At 40.0% G+C, this 23,739-nt stretch overlaps 1 protein-coding gene across 2 annotated transcripts; it reads right to left on the reverse strand.

The window, feature by feature from the left end:
- Positions 1–1,738: 1,738 nt before the first annotated feature.
- Positions 1,739–20,863, reverse strand: tmem200a (transmembrane protein 200A). 2 transcript variants are annotated; one of them, XM_067481148.1, is made up of 5 exons: positions 20,104–20,863; positions 10,871–11,008; positions 10,536–10,759; positions 10,214–10,377; positions 1,739–9,831 (listed from the first exon to the last, which is right to left on the reverse strand). In XM_067481148.1, exons 2-5 carry the CDS (start codon positions 10,999–11,001, stop codon positions 8,716–8,718), a joined length of 1,635 nt encoding a protein of 544 aa, XP_067337249.1. In that variant the 5' UTR covers positions 11,002–11,008; positions 20,104–20,863; the 3' UTR covers positions 1,739–8,715. The 2 variants fall into 2 exon arrangements, with proteins under 2 accessions (XP_067337249.1, XP_067337248.1); XM_067481147.1 differs by having other exon boundaries at positions 10,467–10,759; positions 20,104–20,861.
- Positions 20,864–23,739: the final 2,876 nt, after the last annotated feature.

A 23,739-nucleotide genomic window follows, 5' to 3' on the forward strand; every position in this document is an offset into this window, starting at 1 on the left:
AAATATTATCCAGGGAGGAAAGAAGAGAAACATCTGGTGAGACAGAAACAGGTGCACAAAGGAACAGAGAGAGACAAGGATTAAGGACAGGGAGACGTGCAAAAAGGCAGGAGAGGCAAACAGCAGTAGAGCCACAGATGGAAGGATAATAGAGATGGTGAATAGTGATTGAAGAAGGACAGAGGGATAGAGAAGAAACAGCAGTAGGAGGGTTGGAGCACTGAAGTTGTTCTTTTCAACAGCACCAATTTAATTGGCTCATTAAGAAAGATCTGGGTGCTTCCTCTTGATTGGTTGAGTAGGCAGATGATGCCTGCAGAGATCAGAATTACGGCAGGGGGGAAATTACCACACACACGCAAGTATAGAGACAGATGGACATGCACACATATCATTTTACTTGGTCCATAAATGCTTTGGGACACAAGTTACGTCCAGTTATAGACTAAACACACACAGAGATCTTTATTTTTTAACCCTCTGAAACTGTCTCTCACTCACAAACACACACATACACAGATTAGCTCATTCATGCATGTGCTATAATTTATTAATGAGACCAGAGACTAAGTATCTTCCTGCAGTGATTATACTATCAGCTGTGAGTATATGTTTGTGTGCTGCAGACGACAGTGTACAGACACTACTTGTGCACTAATTGTGTGTTAAAGAAATGCACACACAAAGCTGTGTGTGTTGTGAAAATACTTTGGGTTTGCTGACTCTCAAAGACCCACTTTGAGACCACGAACATGCACCCAAAGCACAAAATGCACACAAACTCAAACTCAGTGAAATTGTGCGACCTCTCTGTCAATCTACCCACGCTTAGTCATTTTCCACCCATGTGTCCATCTACAAACCACCAGAATGTCTTAATTTCCCATGGGCCTCTCTTTCTCTCTAAGTCTCTACTCATCCTGTCCTCCCCTGCAAACATCTAATCTAATTATATGTATTTCTTTCACTTCTTACCCATTTAATATTGGAACTCCTGCACACTTGATTAAAACTCAAATGCATTTACACAAAGTACTTCAGACCTCATCAAAGATTCCTTATGTTTAGAGAGCAACAATTCTGTGTAGCACAAAATCCTATTAGGTCTTAGCAGAGCTAATTAAAATGCTGCTTAAACACTGAAAAAATTATGTTGCAGCTTCATGCTGAACATTTGTCATCCAAAATCGAAGCTAGTGAGCTATTTCTGTTTTGACTGATTAAATCACTATAAGAAGACTGTTGGTGTACAGCTGTTTACCTATAGTGATTTATCAGGCCGTCTTTTTTGACCACATATATTTGATATTACCATATGTAATTTTTATCTTGCGTATCAACAAAGGGGGTGTGTCATAGGTCAGGTTCAGTACTGCTGTGTTGGATGTGCACATTTTTAGTTTGCTGAAGACAGAGGAATCAGAAGGGTTATGTGACCATGACCAGTTTTTCTTACTGAAGTATCTGTTTTTTATATATATACCATGCTTGTACCTCTACTTTATTGTCAAATGCAGGCACACTTACATATTTATTTATTTTATTACAGAATATGCTGAAAACTGATGCAGCCCTACTGCTTAGTGCAAGTACATGTTACTGCAAGTACATGGGTACTTACTAACAATGAAGGTCTAATATAAGGTGCTCTGCTCAGTCACATGTATCTATATCTCTCACTTGTACCATTATAAACTCATACTAATCATACTAAACTTAGCTGCTCTCCTGACCTGTGTGTGTGTGTGTGTGTGTGTGTGTGTGTGTGTGTGTGTGTGTGTGTGTGTGTGTGTGTGTGTGTGTGTGTGTGTGTGTGTGTGTGTGTGTGTGTGTGTGTGTGTGTGTGTGTGTGTGTAATATATTACCACTTCTGAGTTTCTAGTTTGTGTTGGAGCTTTCTGCTAGTTCCTACTGCCATGTTCTGACAAAATAGAGAGACAGAGAGAGAGAAAGGACAGGGAGACTCAAGGATACTAGTGGGAGAGATGAGGGGGGATCAGAGACGTCCAGTACAGAGAGAAAACAGAAACTGGAATAAATCTCTGGTAGAATACTTAAGGTGGCAGGCAGTACAGGGAGAGGAGAAGTAAGAGGAAGAGAGGAGATGGCACGATGAAGGTGGTGACTAAGCATGAGGTAAATGAGAAGGAAACAGAAAACCACAAGAGGGAAAAGAAACAGATGAGTGGAGACAGTAGAGACTGTTTTAGGAATGTGAAGCAGATACAAAGCCCACTGGTGACTCACCTGGTTCTGACTCTGTGAGTATTTAATGTGCTTCACTCCAGATGCGTTGTGTTCGCTACTAAGCATCACTAAATTCTGATGCAAAGGGATTTCCAATGTTCAAATGCTCCTACTTAAAAAGATAAACATGCTGGTTGTGATTTATTCTGGCATTTCACTCAATCTAGCATCTGCCATCTCTGAAAACTTTGGCTAATTTGCAGAGGAAGAACAGTCTTCTATGTCCAATAAATCTATAATGAAATGCATCAGATTCTTAAGAGGATTCAAAGTCTAATAAACCATAGAAAAGATTTAACTTTCATGATGGAAGAAACTAAGCTCACATTTTGATTTTAAACTGCAGCTTGGTAGTCAAGGAACCAAAATTTGCAAGAAATTAGGTTTTGTTGGGATAAATATTCACATGAATGATACAATATTTATTTCTGTAACGCTGAAGTATTTTACAGTGTTCCTTTCAGGTATTGGCAGGTCTGAACTCCTAGTTTCCCTTTTTAAGTTTAGAAAGCCTTGGGTGATGAAGCTGAAAAGGTCAAAGCCAGATAAAGAAAAGCTGTGTAACAGAACTATTTGTATAATGCTGGTATCACTGAGTGCATGTGCCTCCCTTCTGCACAAGTTCCACCATCACATCACAGCAGAATATCCAGTCGTACTGTGTTTCATACAGTATCATCACAGTCTGCACTTTACACATCTTTAGTACTACAGTTTGCCAGGGCAGTTCTTTGAGGCACTGGTGTCATAGCAAATCAGCCGTGGAGCAGATCTGCGAGCAGTATGCCTCTTTTTATTCAGAGTATTGGAACAGCATTTCATTCACGTATTTATTCAGTAGTACGTTGCTTTTTTCCCTGCCAACAGTCACTGGACAAAGCCAGGTCCAGTGCACCAGATAAAATGTGGTGACCTTAACTGATCTGTCCATTATCACTGTGGGACAAAGCAGGAGCCAATTGGATTCACCCCAGGACTGCAGATCTTTATTACAATTTACATTTTTTGGCCTTATTTACTGGATGGTCATTGGGGGTTATATTGTTTTTAAAAGTGAGAGAATTTACCGCTCAGGCAGGGGTCCAAAACACATCTCAGGCTGCTATGGCAACTAGGCTGGCACCCCCGCTGCTGGCTCATGGCAAGTGCACAAACACAGATAGACGCATGAACACACATGCACACAGTGGATCTTTCGCCACAGGGCTCTTTCTGTGCCACACATCACAGGGAAACTCAGCATTCTGCTTAATTACACAGGATTCAGTGCAAAAGGAAAAGGGATAACTGGGGGAGGGGTTAATGTGACATGAGGACTACATGGCTACAAGTTGATCTTAAAGACCTTGACAGATGCCTTAAGTCTGTTTCCTTATAACACAAGATATTCCTCTTTATTCTGTAGCTGTGTTTTGAGAAAAGCACTATTAAAGCACCTAAAATAACATTCTGCCCAAATGTTACAATGCAATTGTATTATTTTCAAATCGGTAAGAATTGCACCGTCTGACCATTATGGAAATCTGGTTTGATTTAAAAAAAAAAAAAAACCTTTTCTGTTTCATCCTTATCAGTACATATAACACATTTAGCACTCTAGAAGACAATATGTTAGTAACATGATGACTCATTTGCTTTACTAATTCAGCCTCACTCATCCCAAATCCTGGTGCGTTATTATCTGTGGCAGCTGTGCTAATGTGGTTTGCCTGCCTGGCAGCCATTCTCAGCTAATCTGCAAACCCTTCAATTTACCCTCCAGATGTGTTGTACTAATTAGTCTGTTTATTAGCCGATTATGTCAGTAAACTGCCCACATCACTGCTGCCATTACTGGCAAAAAAAATTGTTGTGTAATACACAGTGCACACATACTGTTGTTTTCATTTTCATCTAGCTGCATTTAGTTATGACATCTGTGGCTGTATGTATTTGTGCATCCTCATCCACACCTGTATGAGGCTCGCAGAAGTATTGCAGCATTTTACCTTCTTTCCCTATGTTTATTTCAACACAAAACAATAATTTTGAGATACTTTTCCTTGAACAGTGTTCTGTCTGTCCTGAGTCTGAGTGCTTTGTGTAACTGTCACTCTCTCTCTCTCTGTGCAGCCTTGCTGCTTGCACTTCTCAGTGTACTACTCAGATCTTTTTGTATCTCTTCCAAACTGCTGTTGGAAATCAAAATCAGGTTTGTAGAACAGAAAATGTAGTGGATTTTCACATTTAAATTAAATAGTAAGTGTAAGTTTTTAATTTAAAGGACAAGGCTAGTCTTAATCTGACTTTCTCACCACGATGTGCCTACTGTATCCTGACTGAAATGCCTATACAACTATTGAATGGATTACTATAGTGTGCAGTATGGTCATTCACAGACTGTAGGATCAATTGTAATAAGTTTGGTGATTTTACCTTTAGTGCCACCATGAGGTTGGCTTTTTTTAAATCGTTTTAAATTTATAAACCACTAGATAATTATTGCATCAAATGCTGTAAAAGTTTATACTCTTGCTATGTCATAGTCCCTGGAGTTTGAGATATTGTGAGAATAATAAAAATAAACTTAGAGCAACTAATGAGAGTTTACAATGTGCTTTACAAAAACGAACTTCACCTCTGTTCTTTGATTTGAAAACCCCCTACTAAATACCTGCAAAAGTAACATCTACTTCTGTTTTACTTTGTGTTCTGTGTTAATAATTGTTAGTGTGCTAACACACCTAATCAAAATTGTGAACATGGCAAACATTATTCCCTCTAAGCATCAGCATGTCATCATTGTCATTTTTAGGATGTTAGGATGCTTGCAGTTTCTTAGTGTTACCATCGAAGTACAGTTGTGCCAGCCCCACTTATTTTTTATCCTGTTTGTGATACTGACACCTTTATAAGTGGGTCACGCATATAGATTATGTGGAATAGAGTCAAGTGATACCTCCATGCCCATGTTCAGTGGAATGAAGGAACGTGTAACCCATTGAAGCAGTGTGGCTTATTTATTTATTTGAAATTGTTTTGGGGCAATGATAAATATTAATGAAATGGAGCAATAATGTATTTTAGACATTGGACACAACATTAGTGATTTGTCCCCAGCCTAATACTTTAACAATATGTTAGTGTCCATCACTCAAAATGAAAAATAAAAAATGAAAGATGTTTTAGTAACCCCATGCACTTCTTCTAAATTGACAGAATATTGCAAGAATATTGCAAGACTTGGAGTCTCATCAGAACAGATTCTCAGCCCTTCAGCTAGCTGACGTGTGTGACACAGCAAGGGAGGTGAGAAGGCTCTCTCTCTCTCTCTCTCTCTCTCTCTCTCTCTCTCTCCCTCCCTCTCTCCGTAACACACTGGCTGCAGAGTGTGTGTGTGTGCTGTGCTTGGTCACAGTGTCCCTCAGAAAGTGGAAATTGAGATTTAGATACACCACCTGTCGAAGCAGCAAGGATTACAGGGAAAAGGCACTTGCATTTAGATTCTCTGGATTTGTTCCCAATCCCAACCCACAGTGAAGCATTTTGTACATTTGATTCAGTAGCTTTTAGCAATCTGTCTTACTGGGTCAAGCTAAGAGATGTGCTTAGCAACCAGATTGCAGTTACAGGAAGTTCTGTATCCTGAGTGTCCTTGCAACTTTAGAGGAAGACTGTTAGTTCTGTAAGGTTAAAGTAGTCTCGGTTATTTTTTTTAATGATGGGGAATGGACAGTAGAAGAGTCACAAGGTCCATATAGTGTTTCCTGGCAACATGATGTGCCACCCAAATGTGAATTAAACAACAGTGGAGGTAAAACTCTTGTTTCAAAAGATTTGACATTTAATGTAATATTCCAAGTGAAATCCTGACCTGGAATCACACAGATTGAAACTCTAATTGGGACAAGTTAATTTTTCGTTTCCTTCTTAATGTAAACTGGAGGCAACATCATTCATCTCCACTGCCTAAATATGTTTCTTGCCTTCAGAAAGGATTAGGATTATCATCTGTTACCTCAGTAACACAGACAAAAATGAGACAGCATGATCCGCCTTCTGCTTTTGAATCACTTTGAAAGTGTGTATTTGTGCGAGCATGTCTGCTTTTGTATGTCTATATTTGCTTTTAAAGAGGAATATGTTTTCAAGGTTTAATCTAAGCAAATTATTCGGTCATTCAGTCTGTGTGTGTTTGTGTGTGTGTTTGTAACTGAGCACTGTTATCCCACACAACTGCAAAGCATATGATAATTGCTGGTGACTCATCTAAACCTTTGCTTATCATTTTATATGCCAGAGATGAGGAGAGAAGAAGGAAGAAAGGAAGTTGTGGTTTGTTTAGGAAGTTGTGCTTGGGTGTAGATTTAGACTGTGTGTTGGTATGTGTGTGTGGGTGTGTAAATAGCCCAAAGATTCCTTTGTCTCCCACTGACCTCTAGAAAGGGTCCAATGTCTGAATGCACATGTAGGAATAGGTTTTGGTCCGATACACTCATCAGGACAAACAGCATGTTTCATTGAAAATACAGTTTATTTTGAGAGAGGATAAAATTGGACATTGACCCATAACCTGCTGGGAACAGCTAGAAAAAGCTCCCTGGCAAGGTTCCTGGATTTATAGTTTTCACCACACATGGTGTTGAGTGCACGCATCCTGTCAGATCTCAAAAAAAGATGTGTAACTCTTCACGTGTGTCGCATCAAAAGTAGCAGAGAAAATATTCCTAACACCGTTTATACATGTGTTAAGTTTGACAGCGTCTGTAAGTTAGCTGGCAAACCTAAGCAATTCTAAAACAGAGCTACTGTATTAAGCATGACGGAGGCATCAAATGGGCGGCAGTGTGGCTGCACCTGTCAGGTTTAGGACAACACAACATGTGATGACAATAAACACGTATTCTCAGACGTTATTACTTCAGCCCACTTCACTCCTGAACTCAGTCCTGCAATCTCCATTACATGGTGTTTATTAAATAAAAAATCAAATAGCAACACAATATGTGTCAGAAAATATGAACTGTGGCAGAAAACGGCATGGCTCATATTTCATTATCACTGCTCCCTGGTTTGAGAAAGACAGCACAACATCTTTCTTTCTGTCATGTATACACTCTGTATTAGCTACTGTTTCATCAATCATGCAGAGCCAGAAATCCGTAGTTTAAATCAATTAATGACAATTTAGTTCAATTATTAAGGAATTTCACAAGTAGATGTCCTTAAATGTGACCATTTATTTAATACATTTAATAACTTGGGGTTTTAGCTGTCTCATGATGATAGTGGTCTGAATTTGCTACTGTAATTATCCTTCTTGTGACCGATCTCACATCTACAAGTATTGAACTATTAGGGCTTTCATCACGAATAGACAAAAATGATCAATATGGTTATGAAAATTATAGGCTAATAATCCTGAGTGAAATATTTTTTAGTGATAAATAAATGCCTATAGCAGAGCCATAGATAGAGATTGTTACTTCATACTACTTTCTAGGGCAAGGGCAGCCATATTATGACTGTAGAAATTGTAAGTGACTTTTTCTGAATGATCCAATCTGTACACCGACCACAATCTGATGATCAGAGAAATGCAAACATACAAAAACCAAAATTTCCAGAGCTAGTTTACTATTAGTATCTACGTATTTTTGGACTTGCCACTGCACTTTGCTGTTCCGTGTTAAACTGATTTACATCAGGCAGCTGGTTCTGGATCAGTTTGGGGTTTTTTTTAATGGTTTTTGCGTCGAGACAGGTGGATATTTAAAATGAATCTAAAGCTTTAGTCTTTCTACACAATGTGGTAACTTTAGTGATAGTGTCAATGTTAATAAAAGTAAAATTGTTTGTATTAACTTGGATCTTTATCTCCAGTCATATTAATCTATCTATGTTTATTTATCAGGTTGCGCCTTGACCTTGTTGTTAAGTTTTCTGATGCCACTCCTACCCACTGAGGAAGAGACTTCCTCAAAGTGGTTTCGGCTTGTTCTTGATTTTGCCAGCAGCTGCTGGAATTAAAAAAAGCTAAGTTCAAAGGCAGATATAAGGTACCAGTATCGATCCTAAAGTCTTGTCTTAGATTAAATCCTGTCAAAACTAAAAATTTCTTTTGTATTAAGAAGGCTGATGATGTAATGCGATTTACTTTTATCAGTCCCTTTTGGGAACATCCCTTTTTGCTTGCCTCCCTCCACAGAGGTGACCGGTCAGGGTAGGCTACGGATACCTCACAGCGGGAATTCAGTGTCTGCCCAACCTCAGGCCTCAGCCTTTTACTGTGCAAGATGGTCCATTACTGACTACTCTTCAGACTGCTGCTCAGTAAAGTGTCTTTAAATCTACTTTTGAGTTCTACAGGGTGCTGCTGTTAAACCCAATCAGTTTCTGTCTGAAACAAATATACTGTACACTCCAACTGTCTGGAGAGCAATTTACACAGCAAAGACAGAACTTTCTTCAACCATAATTTCACTGCCTTCAGAATCGAGTCTCAGAACTGCCTCTCTTCAGTGTGCTGCTGTTAAACTCATCATGCTCAAAGCTCAGATTATTATGTGACCTTGAAATCATGAGCAGTTTCTCGCGCTTACTGTAGTCACGTCTCACTGTCACAGATGTTGAGACCTCCAGCGGCCGCTCCCCTTGCTCTTCCCTGTTCTCTAGTCGCATGTAGCCTTTGCTGCTGCCCCGGTTGCCACTGTTACAGCGGTTGCTGTTGCTACGGTCGAGGCGTGGCCAGCTGGGGTGCTTCCTCTGCTCTGGGCGTACGCTGAGCATGCTCGGTCCACGTTCGAGGTCCAGTGATTTGGAGTGACTGCTGAGTATGTGCAGAGAGGAGTTGGAGCCAAAGTCACTCCTCGCTGCTCCTGGAGAGAGCCAGCAGCCTGAGGTAGAAGACGGAGTGGGGGAGAGGGAAGAGGAGGAGATAGAGGTGCAGTGGGATGAAGAGGAGGCGGAGTTACTCCGGTGTAAGCATGGCGGTTTGGAGGCCTTGGCCACAGATGCTACAGGAACTGTCAGAGACTCCATGGAGCTCAGAGGCTGTGACCTCTCTCCATCTCTTCTCTCTTCTCCTCTTTCCTCCTCAGTAATGGCCTCCATCTCTGGTTCATCAATAACACAGTTATTCAGTTTTATAACAGGGAGAGTAAATGCAGAGATAGAGGAGGAAACAATAGAGCGTGCATGGTGTCCTCCTTTTTCTCCTTCTCCATCCACTGACCACTGGTGGCGCATTGAATCTGAGTGTGCCAACCCGAGCCCCGGACCACTGAATGAGCGATCCTTGTAGAGCGGAGCCAGCAGGCCCACGAAGCTGCAATCCAACTTGGCCTGATCTTTGTGCCTGTGAAACTCCTCATCCCTTAACAGCACCTCCTCCTCCTCTGTAGAGCCTCCTCCCCCTCCGGCCCTAGAAGAGAACGCTAGTAGGGAGTTGCTGGCTAGCCGCATAGCATTATCACCTCCATAGCTGCGAAGGTCCCCAGCGTCTCTTGCATAGGTGCTGTTGCGGTGATGGTGTTGTCTTTGCTCATTCTGCCTGAGGCGATGGATGTCAATGACTGTGGAGTACATGTCTCTCATGTGGATTATCTAGTGAAGAAGATAAACATATTATTAATAGTATCTGTAGGATTACCTGACAATTTTTGATTATAACCCACTGAATTAGTGTTTAGTGTTAGGTGTTTGTGACCTTGTGTACATGTCTCTCCAGGGAGGGGGGGGGGGAGCAGGAGATAATGCAAGAAAGGAGAGGGCATAAGAACAGAGGATCGGAGGAAATATTTGGGATAAGGGTAAGAGGAGTCTGGAAGAAAATCTGATTTGCATGTTAGTAATGTAGGATGACTGTAGCGCGACTGACTTTCTAGAGAGTGGAGGAAGAAGTTAAATGAGAATATGGGAAAAGGAATGAATAGGTGGACTTAGATGTTCCACCATGTGTGCATGGATCTGCTTATTTCCACTTTACCTTTGTCTCTCTGTCTCTGTTTTCATGAAGTATGGCATTAGCGCAGATAAAGATGAAAATCCCAATTCCCATGGTAAAGGGCCCGAGCATCTTCATCCGCTCAGAGTGACGATGCTGTTCTAGGAACCGCATCAGAATACCCCCAGTCTGCTTGGAGGATGCACCTACATGCAGTGCACATGGATGGTTGGAGTCATTTTATATTAAATGTAAAGGCTAGTTTAAGATTGTAATCCCTGTGCTCTTTCCTTACCTTGCACATCATGGGTTGTGCTAGAGTTTACAATGTCTCCCTCTGTGCCAGCCATCTTGGCTCCCTCACCTGTGGTAGATGTTTTGTGGCCTCCATCTGTTGCTGTTTTAGATCCTCCTCCAGTCTGAGTTCTGGCTAAGGGCATGGCTTCACTGTGCGGCCAGTAGCCCAGTGTTGCCATACAGATCCCTATGGCCAAAATTACTAGTCCTAGGAGAAGGAAAAACCCAGATGCGGAGTAGAGGCGGAGCCTACCACGTACCACCACAACGTCAGTGCGTCGCCTCCTCCTTCTAAAACAAAGGTATGGGAATAAAATTACGTTTTTCTACAATGTTGTTTTTTTTTTGTTTTGTTTTTGTTTTTTTTAATTTATAAAAATAAAGCTAATAAGCGATAATCACCTGGGAGCAGCCTCTGGGGCAGCATTTCCCAGGCCTTGGGATGTAGACGGTATGGAGCGGTGCTGAGAGCGAGAAGAGTCTTGGCGTTTTAGCTTGGCCAAGCCTGTCAGCACGCCTGCTGCTGCAGTCATACTTATCCTGCAGATACAGATGCACACACACATGAATTTAACATGATTTATGTCTCTGTGTGTGTGTGTGTGTGTGTGTGTGTGTGTGTGTGTGTGTATGTGTGTGTGCGTGCGTGTCTTTAAGCAACACGTCACTGAAGGAACACTATTATAGAGCTGATGTTTGTTTTGTCTTTTGTGCAACTTTAAAGATGAATATAGGTATAAAAGGCTTAATAGTCCAAGTGCTGCATCTCCCACTATTATGCAGATTTAACCAGTTCTAATGATCACAACTGTGTTTGTCTCTTTATGCAGGAGTGGCACCTCACATACCACAGTGACTTTGCAAAGCTGATGGTGACAAGTTGTTTTACACGCAGTTTGCAGGAAAAGTGTGTGAAATTTTAGTTTTTTTGAGTTCACAGAATCACATTAAACAGTACACACCATGCACCTTCTCTCTTCTGTCTACTAGTGATATTTTGTCATTGGCTGAGATGTGTGTGTGTCACACATACATGCACACACACATTCCTGAAGGATACTTGTTTGGTACTTTATCCTCTTGTATATGGGGAAGAAACTGATCACAAGGAAACAGGATAATCACAGAAATCATACACTATTTGTTTTGTTACATTGTGATTTTATCATATGTATTTTCATCCTTTAGTGCACTGGCATTTTTATTAGCATCATGTAATTTACATTACCATTGCAGTTATAAAATTGGAAATACAGAGCTGTGATTCTGATATAATTTTCAAATGAATCATAGTCTCTGCTCACCAGCTGCTCACATGTCTAATAATAGTTACTAAGAGAAAGAGGGCTTAAAACAAACGCAGGCTTATTTCTGGAGCCTTCATTTGGGTTTAAATGCCTGTTAATCTGTGCTCACATGAACATTAGCATTGTCCTGTCTAACATCAAGAGGATTAAACAAACTACATTTGATGCTGAATAACTGAGGTTGAAATTTCAAGTATTTACCATCAGAGCAAATTCTGGAAAAGTAAATTCATAGCAATGTAATCCAGCTAACGGGGGGGGGCTCAGTGGCTGGGATGCAGAAGGCATCGGGTTCGAATCACACCCCCACCAGGAATGGCCCCACCCACCTACCAAGGGCGACCCTGGTGCCGGTCCCGAGCCCGGATAAAAAAAATAGTAGTGTTGCAGCAGGAAGGGCATCCGCCCAACACATCCTAACATCCTCACAGTGATCCACAGCTAGTGAGGGTAAGAATCGCCTTTGAACAACAGAGTGGCACCTGTTCAAAGGTGATTATACACATACTGATGTTGTCAGGGAGACTCTGAGCCAGTCGGGAGCATTAAGATCATGTCTGTAAATCCCTTGCAATAAATAATAGGCTCCAACTGGCCTAGCATTGGGGAACCCCTCCACCCTCATTGTCAGGAGGTTTAAATGGGACCCGATTACCCTGTACTGTTGGGCCAACATTAGTTTTAGTTACATTGTTCCAGTGATGCAATTTGACACATTATAGTGCATTATTCTTTCTCTATCTCTTTCTATATTATTGTAAAATAACTATGCTATTAATATGTAAGATGTAGTGGTGTGTTACACAATAACTCTGAGACAGAGTTTTCAGAATGAGTGAGTTTATTTTGTTAGCAGTTATCTGTGTGCGCGTACGTGCGTGTGTATTTAAGAGGATAAAACCGACTTAGCATGTGAACAAGAATACACTCACGACCTTTATCTGTCTACTCTCTACCTCCATCACTCTCCGTTTGTTTTTTCTTCCAAGAATGTATCTGTTTCCAGAAATCTCTCCCTCTCTTCATTCTCATCCTCAGCTTGTTTGCTAATGCATTCTGGTTGTGACCCTGCATGTTTTTTTATTTCCCGTCCCTCCTCTTCCTCCACCTAAGCTTTCTCTCTCATCTTATCTCTCTATGTTTGTCTTCCTTTCTCCACCCCCACCCTAAGTCCTCTTGGATCTATTTTTAATCTGTCTCTAATTTTAATTTTATTTGGTCACTTTCCTCTTCCTCACTCCCTGCCTTTCTTTTCTTCTGCGGATGTGAAAGCAATTTAAATCTGCTTTATGATTCAAAGTCGGACAATGCTTTTAGTATTCAAAATAACTGAATCACACAAAAAAACAGACATTGTCTCCACCCTTTTTTCTCCTTCTTACATATTTTTCATATCAATCATTTTATTGGTAAAATTGGTGTAGGAAAGTGCTTTACCACAGATTGTGAATCACAAGACGACAAACCAGCGTATTTTCTCGTGTTTTTCTGCACTTACTCTATCTCTCTACTTATCTCCCTCCTTAGCGTGCGTCAGACAGGAACCCACACAATGTTTCATGAGCAGGGGGAGAGATTTCCTCAGTTTACTGAACGTGGACAAAGGGATAGATTGGATGACAAGACAAGGGTGGAGGAATACAAACAGGAGAAGGGTGTGGAATACTAAGGGGTAGAGGCAGAGTTTAGAGGACCCAAAAGCTGAGCAATAAAGAACTGAGAATAGTAAATTGTTTTGAGAAGACAAAGTGAGGGTGATGAGCTGACGACAGAAAGTTCTGACGATACGGGTGGACAGAGAGAAGTGCTTTTCCTGCCAGTGATGACAGGCAGAAAACAAGCCAAGTGCATCTGCAATTTTAACAAGGCTGGACTAAGAAACAAGTGGAGGAGAGAAAAAGAAATGCTGGGAAAGACACACCAGCAGCCTAATGAGACAACCGTTCAGGTTGTGATAAAACAAGGCTTTCTACTGCTGTGAATGTGCAATGACCACATCAAATTAAATGACCATGCTCAACACCTAATGCTGATGCGGTCAATCTGTGCTGTTTATTCATTTGGTGCATAAAACTCTTTTGTGTGCAGAAAAAACAGGGGATCTGGTTTTCTAGTGCAGTATAAATATTCATATACTGCATGGATGTTAGCCTCCTATCTAAAACAACATAATGTAAAATACATAATGTGAAATGCCCCATTTTCCATTTTACTGCCTAAAGTTTTCTAAATTAGCACTAAATAAATAATAATTAGCTTCCATGTGATCACCTTATTAATGACTTATTCACTTTCTTGCATTGTTTATCAAAGCAGCAGAAAAATATCAAAACAACTAATCATGCCTCACCATTGAGGAAGCAGACTCTGTTAGTGGAGTCTGTTAGTGGAGACATTAAAACCTTTAAAGATGCTCTTTTAGTAGATGTTTTAAAAATATTCCAACACCACCATGTCTGTCAGTGCTGAGATATCCCCCTGCTAACATTTGCTGTTTCAAATTCCTCTGTGCTTGCTGCATGTGCAAGGAGATGCCCTTTGTAGCACAACAAAAAGAAGTCACCTTATCTATAAGACATGTCACGTGATGTATTGTCCCTATAGCAACTACATGTCCTGCTGCTAGGTCACATGTTTCTATAGCAACCACCAGCAGCATCCACAAATAATGACAGGTATCATTAAGACCTATATACAGTGTCCCATATATCATTTATATTCTATTATATGATATCACATTTATATCTCCATGTGCAGATATTGGAAGGGTGGGATGAATTAGAGACATCATTGAATTGTCAAGTGGGATGAAAAGGGAGGAGGAGCTAATGAAAGGGTGGTTACCAACAAAAGCCAGCATTTTTTTGGCATTTGCAATAAAAATGTCAATTACATTTTTTTCATGTAGTTCAGTCATTGCTAACGCTTAAAAATTGTGTCTGTCATTCTACACATTAGACACAAGACCACTAGGAGAGTGGAAGAAAAGGAAGAAGTGAGTAAGATAGAAAAAGTATGTAAGAGGAGACTGGTGATCTGTCCAGGGTGTACCTGTCTCTCACCCCGTGACCTTCAGCATGATAAACAGTTACAGATAATGGATGGATGGAAGTAAGGTGGAGGTTGAGTAAGTTCTTTTTCATTCCATTGTTGACACGCAACATTTCTGCAAAATGGTGAAATGGTGACTACATGTAAAGAGTAAAGGGAAGACAGAAAATATAGGAACTAGTGACATTTACATTTATATTTACTCATTTAGCAGACGCTTTTATCCAAAGCGACTTACAATTGAGTTTTACATCCAATGAACTCTGAGAAGAAGTTTCTCGAGACTCACATCAGTGAACTTATGCAAACACATCCGAGAGAAAGACATTCAACTTAGACATACATGGGGTAAGAAAGAAAGAGAAGCAGGAACATAAAACTGGAGCTTGGTAGGGAGAAACAAATGTGGCCTTCATAATAGTATGTCTCCCATAATAGCCACGTGTTTTTGTTTCTGTGTCATAAACTGCTGTGCTAAGGTTAACTGAGGCTAAATTGCTCTAATAAATGTGACAAAGAGAGAACTCTATCAATGGCTCTCATGGAAACATGCAAGACTACCCTCTACAACACTAGTCAGTACTATTTCTGCTTCTCCAGTGTTCTTTCTCTTTCTTTCTTTTTTTCATTTGGCAAATTTTTAGCTTTGGCAAATGTTCAGGATATCAAAAGGCAGTTCAGATTCTATTCTCTTGCAAAAGCCTTGTGGAAATTACCTGTTTCAGTCAAGTGCAAAAAGGTTGCAGCGAACAGTATCTGATCTTTGTACAGCCTTTTCTTTACACCACATTTAACTTCAAATATTCAAAGAAACGCTCAAGCATTTTAATGCATGGTTCAAACTTGAGTAATTTATCTCACACCTACACCACAGTCAAACACAATATTACAAGGAAAGAAACATGTTTACAGACTAATTAATAAAAATTAATTTAACAAAATAAAAAAATTCTATTTCGTTGCTTCTTAAATAAAATCATAAATCATCCACATTATTAATTGGCCAACTGGCAGTTGAAGGTATGTCATACCTGATTACCAACCTGATACCATGATTTTTAATTCAGAAATAAATATATCTCAACCAGTGTTGACAGTTTTGTTTATATTATACAGTGCAGCTTATATTGATCATTATGATATATTATACTGTTTAGTTGAGATTAGAATTGTATAGTTTTGTTGTATAATGTTGTACCTTTTTGTAGTAGTAAGAGTAGTGTACCATATTAGTACAGATAGTACAGGATAGCAGAGTATGGTGTGGCACAATGACACTGACTTCACATGTTCACATGATCCTGTTTACAGTGTCCAGGTTTGCTTTCTTGCCTCATGTCTTTTTTTTTAAGCAGAAATGTTTTTGGCAGCTCTCAAATATTAAATGCCCATAAAAATTCTAAAGATACACTAATGTGGATGAGTTTGTACACAGGCTGTGTTGCAACTGCTTTACTTGGCATGTTAGTTACTTTGGCCACATAAATACATAAAATTGACCTTTCTGTGAGGAATTATTAAAGGATAAGATTTTTGTAAGTTAAATGTCATTGTTGTTCATTGTCCACTAACAACTGCCTAGAGGGTAGAAGGTCAATTGAGTGACTTAAAACCTTTAAGCATGTCACTGGTCAGCAGGAGCTTACAATAAACAGAGTAATTTTATTGCTCTGAAACATGCAACATCTCCATTAATATTAGCCTTTACAGATGATTTAAGGCAGGTTGTGATGTGAATTGCAGCACATGATGTGCCCCTTAGTAGAAAGTGTTTTTTACACAATGTTCACTCATTGTGTATGGTGATTCCCTGAAGTAGGATTTTCTGTTCTGGATTCCCCTGCTGCCCCAAAACTCATCCACTACCTCAAATTCAGAATACGTCATTCAGAAATCTTTCTAAACTGCTGTATGTGTTGTAGTATATCAGGGATATTATCTCGTACAATACTCTTTGCTGCAGTCCTTGTCACTTGGCTTCTGCACTAGTGATGATTTCTTACTGGGATATTTTTAATCGTCTGTCTACAAATGGCTTTGGTATTTCAGACATCACAATGCTACTAACTCTCCCTGACTTCCTTTCACTGTCAAATGAAAGGCCTTGGTAGTGGCAGGTGATAAAAGGATTCACACACTACAGTCTAAATACATCATGTTATTTACTTTACTCTGTGCATCTGACCCTTTGTTAGTGAATCCTGCTAATTTGAAATCTACCAATCCTAAAATGCTCGATACCTTACTAAAAATTCACGTCAAATGTGTTACATAGTAGTTTCCCGTGGTTGCAAGTGTCCATGTCATCTAATAACCTAAGACAATTGAATGATTGTTATTTTGATATTGCTGTGAACATTAGTGTGTTGCTGACTGGTTCCATTATTGTTTGGTATTAAACGTGTGTTTTTCCTGAAGCTGGGTGACCTAAGAATTACGTGAGGTCACCAAATCCTATGTCGCAGAAAGAGTAATCGAAGTATGTAAGCAGGTAAGTGCAGGTGATATGCCTCCACACAGTCCTGAGAAGAGGTCTGATAAGAAGGTGGTGTTAAAGCAGACAGAGGCTTTTATAATTTAGCATGGAAATATGGCTTTTACCCTTGGAGTTAACCTCCTGAATAGATTTGGTTCACAACATTCAATGTCCTGTTTTCTACCATTAAAGTAATTTCAATGCATTAGAACACAGCATCACTTGGTAAATATGATAGTGGCAAGTCTGGCTAATTCTGGCACCTGAATAATCAGGCTTCTACATGAACCTCATATCCTAAATCAAGTCTCTGTCGTTTTTGGGCTTTTAGCTCACCAGGGAAGCAGTTTGCCTTTTGGTTTATGGGATTAAAAGGTTTTTTATGTCCATTTTATTTGATCTCAAGTTCCTCTGGAAATAGGCTGTCGTTAGAGACGACACCAGGGATGAAAAGAGCACAGAAATCTGTGAGCAGATGGAGGAGGCAGAGGAGTTTGTATCAGAGAAAAAGAGAATGAGCAAAAGATAAACAGATAGTGAGCGAGAGTTTGTGCATTGCTTTACTCCTGCAGACTAACGGTCAAGGGTGAGTCATCTGTCTGGAGAATATGTCACTTTGTGTTTTCTCACTGACCTTTCGGCAGCACATTTTCTGATGCAAACACTCGAGTGTCAAATCCATTGACCCCCTCATCATCATGACTGTTTATTTTCCTCATTATTTCGATGATCCATGCCGCTCTCTTTTTTTAGTCCCGCATCCTTCACATTGAATCAGTTTCATTGCCTCCCGTAGTAAATTCAGCTCTACTCAATTGAATTAGGTTTTGAATTGAATCATCAGATGCTCCTGCCAGGCACAAGTGTCTGTGTGTACTGGAGGGTGCCCCCTGTTGATTCCGGGAATATGACTCATTTCTGTAGTCCTCAGTCCCAATTGACACCCACACTCATCCTGAGGCATGAGCTCCAACTACCCTGCAGTGGAACCCAAGCTGAGGTCCTTTGTGAGGGTCCATGCCGGGAGATGCCAGCTCTCTGATTCCTAATAAGTGATTTTATTCCACTATGTTTTTTACTTTAAGCTAACAGTTTAGTCCTTTTTTCCAGGTGGTGGTTTGTGGACTTTGTGGAACTTTGGAGTGAGAAGGAAAGGAACTGCTCACCCACAAGTATATTCAAACTTGATTATCCAATCACATCGTATCTGTGACGGAGAACTTGCTGATCTGTTGCCCATCTTGAAAATCCATCCATCAGTTTATTATCTTTAACTGCTTATGCCATTCAGGGTCACAGGGGGGCTGAAGCCCATACCAGCTGTCATTGGGCAAGAGCTGTGGTATACCCTGGACAGGTCTCCAGTCTGTCTCAGGGCCAGCACAGAGAGACATTTATAGACAGACAAACCATTTACCTCACATTCACACCTACGGGCAATTTAAACATCGGAGAAAATCGGTGGAAAGCCACACAAGCATGGGGAGGATGTGCAAACTCTCTGTCTTGAAAATTATTCTCTAAGCTCCAACATATTTTGGCACAAAGTATTTAGCAGCAAACTCTAGCTGTGATCCATTTGTCTCGGTGAATTACCCTTGTTCTGTAAACAGCTCTCAAATTGAGAGTTACTCCTGAATCACAAATATCGATTCAGTCACACTAAACATCTGTTATTAGGTTAAGTTCTCCTTCACCTGACAAATGTGTTTTTGTTTGTGTTCATATTTAAGATGTTTCTTTGTGTTCATTTCTGACTTCATAGTTAGATTTTAACACGTCCATGTACAAGCCAAGTGACAAGTGACATCTGAGCAGGAAGACAGTGGTGGTCCAGTACTGTACATATGTGTGAAGTGGAAACTTGCTCATACAATGTGAATGGACTTAACAATAAAATAAAGTTTACAATACATCACCCACTAGTTAAACTTTTGAGACAACTAAGATTTGCATATCCACAGATTCTCACATTTTTAACTTGGCAAATTAACCTTTCAGAAAAATATCAATATTTTTATGACTAAAACCAATCTGAAAATTATCTTAATTGTTTGCAGGGTTATGACTAAAGAAAAATGGACGCCTTCACTGATTTTGAACTTGCTTCTTTTGGTTCTAGCTTGAGAAGTATATGTACATAAATGCCTTTAAACCCTCTGACTTCCCTATATTAAAATATCTCTACTTTTAGGTGAAAAATGCCTCCAGATGACATCACTTATAGGGACCTTCATTTCAGATTATGTTCTCTTGTTGCTCACACTACCTGCTTTTCCAGAGCTTCTCTAGATTACATTATCTGAACTCTAATGAATGAAAAACCCCTCCGGGTGATGTCATCTGGAGGAGTCTTTCAGCCGGAGGCAAAAGAATATTTTAATATAGAGGGAGGTTTAAAGCATTAATATGCATTTACACACTAAACTAAAGCCATTGAAAGCAAGTTTTAAATTGGTGAATTTGCCATTTAAATATTCTCCTTGACTCATCTTTCAAAACATGAATATAATGTCTTGTTAGGCTACTGAGAAGTTCATATAAGAAAACACAATTGCCTTACATAGACGTTTGGCACAGTGATAAAGGATCATAGGACCCCCTTCTAAATATGAATCAATACATCAATGAGATGGGAGATATGCTGGACTATGTTAGACTGTATTAAAGTTTATCCATATTTATGCAATTACTGAAAGACTGTCCTGATGCTACATTTCCTTGTTCATCAAATAAAAAAAACAAAAAACGTCATTAGATAAAGTGTGACTTGAAAAGGTCAAATACGGCTCAGTTCTTACCTTCACAAATGCTGAGTTTTCACTGTCACTGTGCCATTAGGCATGGAGGGGTGTTAGGCTGTGACCTCTGGGAAAGTAAAAAGCCATGTTCCACTTTGGAGGCTACTTCCACTGAAATGCCATGCCGGAGAAAATTAAGAGGATCAAACACCTCGGCTCATATGCAGGCTCTGGAAACAGCAGCACAGTCTTTCCAAACATCCAAGGTCCTCAGTGGAGACAACGTATTTGCATCACGACAGTTTGGCTCCGTCCGATTTGACCTGTGAAGTTTCAAAAAGTCTATTCTGGCGACTTTGTTCCACGCGAGACGCGTTTTTACGCCATGTGGAGAGTGTGTGCGCTCAGGACGATGAGGGCGATGAAACCAGCTGCTAATTACGACTCAGGGAAAATCCTTTAACACATTCCGCCTTTTTAAGGTCGTAAATTCTCAGCTTGTAATTCCTTGTGTAAAATATGAGTTTGGCTTAATGCGTAAAAGTCGCTATTCCCGGTGCTCGTGTCCCAAAACTGGATTCACATTACATCAAAAAAAGGGGAAAAAGATTCAGTTTCTTTCTTAGGAAATTTTACTGAAATTTCACGATACGGGGTTTTGGGAAAATAGTGAATAGTTCACACGAGCGAGTAATGCATGTTTTTTTCCATTCCTCTGAGCCGGAGAGAGACGCAGCAGCTCCATCCACTCCCCCCAAAGCGCTTCTACGCTTGTGGGAATGTGAGAGGCTTTCGCAGCGGTGAGTGAGGAGGGGGAGAGAGTGAGTGAGAGATTGGGGGGAGGTGTATGTGAAATGGGAAGGTAGGGATTCTGTGTGTATGTGTGTGTGCTCTTTATGGAGGAAAACAAGGCACTGTGCCGTGTTTTTTGTTAGTCTTTTTTTAGGGGGGGTTAAGGAAAAATGGGCTTGTGCTGTTAAATGCATCTCTGTGGGGACAACAAGTAGCAGGGGCATGTGAATAGAGTATTAGCATTCAAAAGCAAGATGGCAATTTGTGTTTAACATCTGTAACATTGGCTCAAGTGAGTCCTTATTCTAGTCAGGTAAGTTATTGTAGAGGTTAAGCATTATCCACACACGCTGAGCGCTGTGTTTTGGTTTAACTCCTCAGCTTATCAGCATGCACACAGAAAAAGAGAGAGGGGGCAACAAAAACGTTGCAGATGTTGGCATGCATGTCATTTCCTGTATTTACATGCTGGAAGTGATTCAATGAAAATATACCAGCTGGGTTGAGGTGAAGAGAATGTGAGACAGACATTTGGGCTAATATGTGGAACAATAGGCTGCAAGTGTGTGTGTCTGTGAGAAAGACAGAGACAGAGACCATATTTTTCAAATTCCTGAAATTAAGTTGGCAAAATATGAAACACCCTGAGGGTGAGTTGCACGGCTGCACACGTGCACACTGAATACACACTTGGACACAATCATCAGGACATTCTGCTGGTTCTCATATTTGGCATCATCATCTCAAATCCCGACGTAACATATCTGTTCTTAACCCCTTACCCCACACACATGCACACTCTAAAATAACCCCTTAGGGTCCAGAAAAAGCACCATTTTGCTGATTGTAAAAATGTAATAGACAGTCTGGAGCCTGTAAGGTCATTAAAAGCATGTTGACACTCAAAACCTTGCCCTCTGTTGAACTCATGGGACAACTTATTAGAGAATCAAATGGAAGTCGCTTCCCTGGTGCAGTGGTCAGTAAGTTGCTGTATTTACATTCCATAAAGGATTGAAATGAAAACATACTGTAGAGGGGCAGAGAGAAACAGAACAGGAGGAAGACGGCGAGAAGTGAGATGTGGAGAGAGTGTGGGAGAGAAAAGAGAGGAAAAACAAAGCCTTACATTGTTGACTGTTGCATTTCTCATTTAGAAGCCCACTTGGGATTCTGGGATTTACAAAATGTGTTGACTTTTTTGTATTATACTTATTGTAAGCAGCTGTGGACAAAATTCTGCAGTTAAAGAATTAAAGGAAAGCTGGGACTGAGAGAGAAGAGAGAAAATGGGACAAGTTGGAGGACAAGGGTAAAGAAAGAACAGGAGGAAAAACGAGGCGGTGATAAGAAGAGAGGTGTGAGGAGAATTAAAGTGAGGGAGACGAGAGCAGGAAATGTGCGTTGTTTGGGGCATTTGTTTTATCATTTGCAATAATATCTCAGTGGGTGAAAAGATGATTTAAGTGAAAGCCACTGGAAAAAAGTTTAATGTTAAATGCAAATATTTGCCATTTTGGCTTTAAACTGATTAATTTATGTCTCTCTCTCCATGCAATTCCCCTCCTCTCTTTCATCCTAGTTACTGTTGCCTATTTTTGTATATCTTGAATGAATTATGATGTATCAGTGCATGTTTGTGTGACGTCACGACTATCACACACACACACACACACACACACACACACTGAATGGTAATTACAGCCTCTCTGCTCCTTCAGCACACCACGTTGACGTACGGTATAAGTCGTCTTCATATGACCTCTCCCTCTCTTTGGATGTTGAATTGATTTGAAGTTAAAAACGAGAGCAAGGGAACTGCAGTCATAACGTTTGTACATTTCTCTGCCAACGTGGATACAAAACAGATTGTTTAAACTAACTCGTGGTGTAAACACTCTCTCTGGAAACAAGCTTTCTGCTGTGGTGTCTCGATACGTCCCTATTTTTATATTTGTATCAGCCCTGAAGCTGGAAAAACTGTATGCACCAGGCTGATAGCTAAATGTACTGCAACTGTTTCATTTGCTTTAAGTTAATACAGGCTAAAAACATTAACAACCTTACCAATATTAGAATTTGTTTCCCTTTCGCTGTCTGTGCTCCTATATGTCTCTTGTTTTTCATTTGAGGTTTAGTATGGGTTCAATAATTCATAAGTACTTTGACATGCATCTGGAAAGCTTTTAAGCTTCAAAGGTTTAACTGCTCTTGTTATTTCACCACAAGCTTTTGGCTGTGTTGTGCAGGAATTAGGGTCACACGGGTGACCGTGGTTTTTCAAACCTCCAAATTAATATTAATATGTCCTGATATTAAGAAAGGGACTTTAAAGCACCGATTCCTGGATTATTTTCACATTTACACACATACAGTAACTTTACCTGCTGCTGAAGGCAAACGCCTGCTACGGATGTAAAAACTTGACATGTCAGGTAATACAGCTGTTTGCTTTCCAGGATACAGTTAGTTTAGCACAAATATTGGTAACAGGGAAACCATGGGGAAGGAGCACGACTGATTCTCTCAGTGATAATTAAATGTGTCTATACCAGCATTTCTAGTCATTTCACGTTTTTCTTGTATGGTTTGTTTCTGATTTCTATACATTTGATCATGTTTTCATATGGACAGAACCAGGCCGTTTCCCTTTCCTGTTTCCAGTCTTCAAGCTAAACTATGTTACCCAGCTGAGGTTTGCACCTTCTTACCCTCAGCAAAAACATTTATGTGAATTTCCCAAAATGTATCCCAATTACTGAATTTGTGCACAGTTACTTTGTGACGTTTTCATTACACTATGCTAAAGACTTTCATTTAAAAAAATAAAATCCATCCTGTTTTTTTAGTAAACTTTACAATAATAAAATGTACCAACACACCCAAACGCACACAGAGTTATGA

The sequence above is a fragment of the Channa argus genome, chromosome 17 (assembly GCF_033026475.1).
Source record: "Channa argus isolate prfri chromosome 17, Channa argus male v1.0, whole genome shotgun sequence".
NCBI classification, from domain to species: domain Eukaryota; kingdom Metazoa; phylum Chordata; class Actinopteri; order Anabantiformes; family Channidae; genus Channa; species Channa argus.